The sequence below is a fragment of the Acanthisitta chloris genome, unplaced genomic scaffold (genome assembly GCF_000695815.1).
Source record: "Acanthisitta chloris isolate BGI_N310 unplaced genomic scaffold, ASM69581v1 scaffold33678, whole genome shotgun sequence".
In the NCBI taxonomy this organism is placed as follows: Eukaryota; Metazoa; Chordata; class Aves; order Passeriformes; family Acanthisittidae; genus Acanthisitta; species Acanthisitta chloris.
The window spans coordinates 1-2807 of record NW_008687052.1 but is presented as its reverse complement, the minus strand read 5'-3'; the positions used below and the strand labels follow the sequence as shown (position 1 = coordinate 2807).

The 2807-nt window shown below is 41.3% G+C and overlaps 1 protein-coding gene across 1 annotated transcript in view; it reads right to left on the bottom strand.

The window, feature by feature from the left end:
- The window catches only part of CHFR (checkpoint with forkhead and ring finger domains, E3 ubiquitin protein ligase), a 21770-nt gene extending 19013 nt beyond the window's left edge, over positions 1–2757 (bottom strand). The window contains 2 exon segments of the mRNA XM_009080451.1: positions 514–613; positions 2628–2757. Coding sequence (XP_009078699.1) covers positions 514–613; positions 2628–2757 — 230 coding nt within the window.
- Between the last annotated feature and the right edge of the window lie 50 nt (positions 2758–2807).

Sequence of the window (2807 nt, the reverse complement as noted above, 5' to 3'; positions counted from 1 at the left end):
CTGAAAATGAAGCAGATGAAAATCTGAAGAGGGTTACAATCTCCTTCTAAGAAATGTCCCTTCATTCAAATTCCTGTCTCAAATTTTGTAAAGAAAACGAACTAAAATCCACTGGAAACCACCCATAACCCCTGCAGTGCCATTTGTGCTTCCAGAGTAGCCTTAGAACTCTATAGGAAACAGCCTCAGCATAGCAAGTCCATTGACCCTCAGTGTGGGAAGAGATACATAACTAACTTCTATACAAAAAGTAGTTCTGCTAAATTAGCTTTGCTTTATAACAGCAGTTCCAGTGAAAAATATGCTTATATCTTTCTACATTTACAGCTTTAGTTCTCATACCCCAAATCTAACACAGAAACATTCATTTCCCCCCAAACCTAGATGTAAAAGTGGGGGGAAAAAAAGAAACAAAAAAGAGAAGGATTGACTATTGATGCCTCAAGCAATGAGCAAGGTTTTTCTTCACAGACTAGAAAGAAGCTAAGAATAGAAATTCACAGAAGAACCAACCTTGTATCTTCCAATGACACTTGACCAGATTCTTCATCCACTATGATTTTACAGTGATCTCCAGACACCAGCTTGTTGCCAGGGAAAGATAAGTCACAACCTTAAAAAGAAAGCAGATTTTTCACTGCATTTAAAAATACACATTACACAGAGACATCAGCATTCTACATGGCTATAAATGCACCACAAACTGACTAATGTACATCTGCAATAGTTCAAAACTTCTACCCTCACACAGTTACCAACACAGTCCAGTGTGTGATACAAGTGGCAAGATAGCCCCATGTGCTGACATAAACTTGTTTCAATCCTTTGAAGATACTGTACTTCCCTCCCCCCCCAATCCTAGCCCTCATAGATGGAAATCAAATCACAATTACTCTGTTCCAGAGTGGTAGAGAAATAAATTCACACATATTTGAAGTGTTCAGTCCAAATCCTAGAGGCCTACTGGAGAGCACTTAGCTCCTTTTCCATATATTGTGACACTGTTTCCTTGGATTTAACTTCTGTTTCATTCTGGTTTTTTGGAGGGAAGTGGTAGGAACCAACAGCTGATAAAAAGTATCACTGTTCTGCCTTAAAGTAATTTTGTTTGGTTTTAAATGGGAAAGTTTTTCTTGGCATTGCTGACAACACTTTTACATTAATAAAGCTGCAGAGAATTAAGAATCCAAGAGTAAGATTTAGGGATATGCAGGAGAAGTGCAATGACAGTGTTGACATGACAGAAACTTTCCTACTTATGACCCCAGAGCTCTGAGGACAACTGGTCTTTTCACTTTAACACTGTTCAAGGCAACACTCAAGGTTCCCCACTGAGCTCTCTCACAAGTGACCCAAGGGACTCACTTACACACAAGTTATAATTAACAACCATGATTCACTTCCACCTATTGACACTGTGTATGCACTGATCTCTGCCTGCCAAACAACCTATCCAGAAGGACAGTAGTAGCCACTACACACGCAGCAACAGCCTATCACTAGTCTGCTCATAAAAGTCAAGGAAGAAGCAACAGCTACTGTTTCCATACAACCTGTGGTGCTAGGAATCCTGCAGAAAGCAAGTAGAGTAAGTTTTATCCAGGAGCAAGCCACCATTTCCATTCTGTCCTACAGAGTCAGACTTTCACATGGGAGCAGGAAGGACAAAATACTTTAAACATGCAATTCTAACACTCCTGAAGGTTTTGCAAGTAATACTTGTGACCCAAAGTTTGGTATTCTTACCACCACTCATTAGACTAATCCATTAGCAAAGTTATGAGAGCAATAGAACATGCAAAAATTCATCTTTTTTCCTGCAAGATAACCCTTAACTAGAGATCAATTTGAAGAGTTTACCTCCAACTGAATGATAAGCAGTCTAAATATATATCACCATATGGAAATTAACAAAACATTTTTGCCTACAATACACTATTTGAATTTCTCAAAGAGCTGTAGCATCTGGTGTTTGTTCAAGACTATTTACAAGATGTGACTGATCAACCAAATAGCTTGAACTGATGAACAGAAAAAAGAAAATTAATCCTGTCAGGGCAGGGTAAAGAAGTTAAAACACTTCAGTGATTGTTTCAGATACAGTAAGCATGAAATCCTCTAAAATGAAGGCAAGTAGTAAAAGCCTGAGACTCTGGGAATAAAGCTTTTAAATCCAGTCTCAGAGAAACTTTCAGTATTTGTTGGCAGCCTTTATATGGCCAGACGAACTAAGGGCTTTTATGTGGGTGTTTTCTTTTCTGTGAAGCAGAAGCATTTTGCATTGGAATTCCAACTTATTTTAACCACAGAGACCAAATGAGAATGTAAACAGGACCGATGCACAGAAACTCTTCTGAAACAACAATCTTTCCTTATTTGTACAAACTGTCACAGACAACCCAAAAGGCACATTCACTTTGAAACATGCCCAAGTCACAGGTCAGTAAAAAAGGTCAGTGTAAAAGTACTTCTTCACGCAGCCAAGAGGTAAATCAGGAGTATGGGACGGCCTGGCAAACAGCTCAAACAGCTGAGAGCACCAAACCCCAGTAGTTTCAGTCCTCCTCGCAAGGTTTTAGAGGCCGGAGGGGGATGGCTCTGCCTCCCGCACACGGTCCCCGTCCCACCTTTCTTCCGACCAATGGTCCATTCTCTCTTCAGCAGCAGGACGTGCGGCTCTGCCTCCTCAGCGCCCAGCCGGATCAGCTTCCCCCAGGGCTGCGGCTGGCCCGGCTCGCCTCCCTCCGACCGCTCCATTCGGATTCACATCTGACAAAAGCAAACAAAGCGAGCCCCGACCCTCCGTC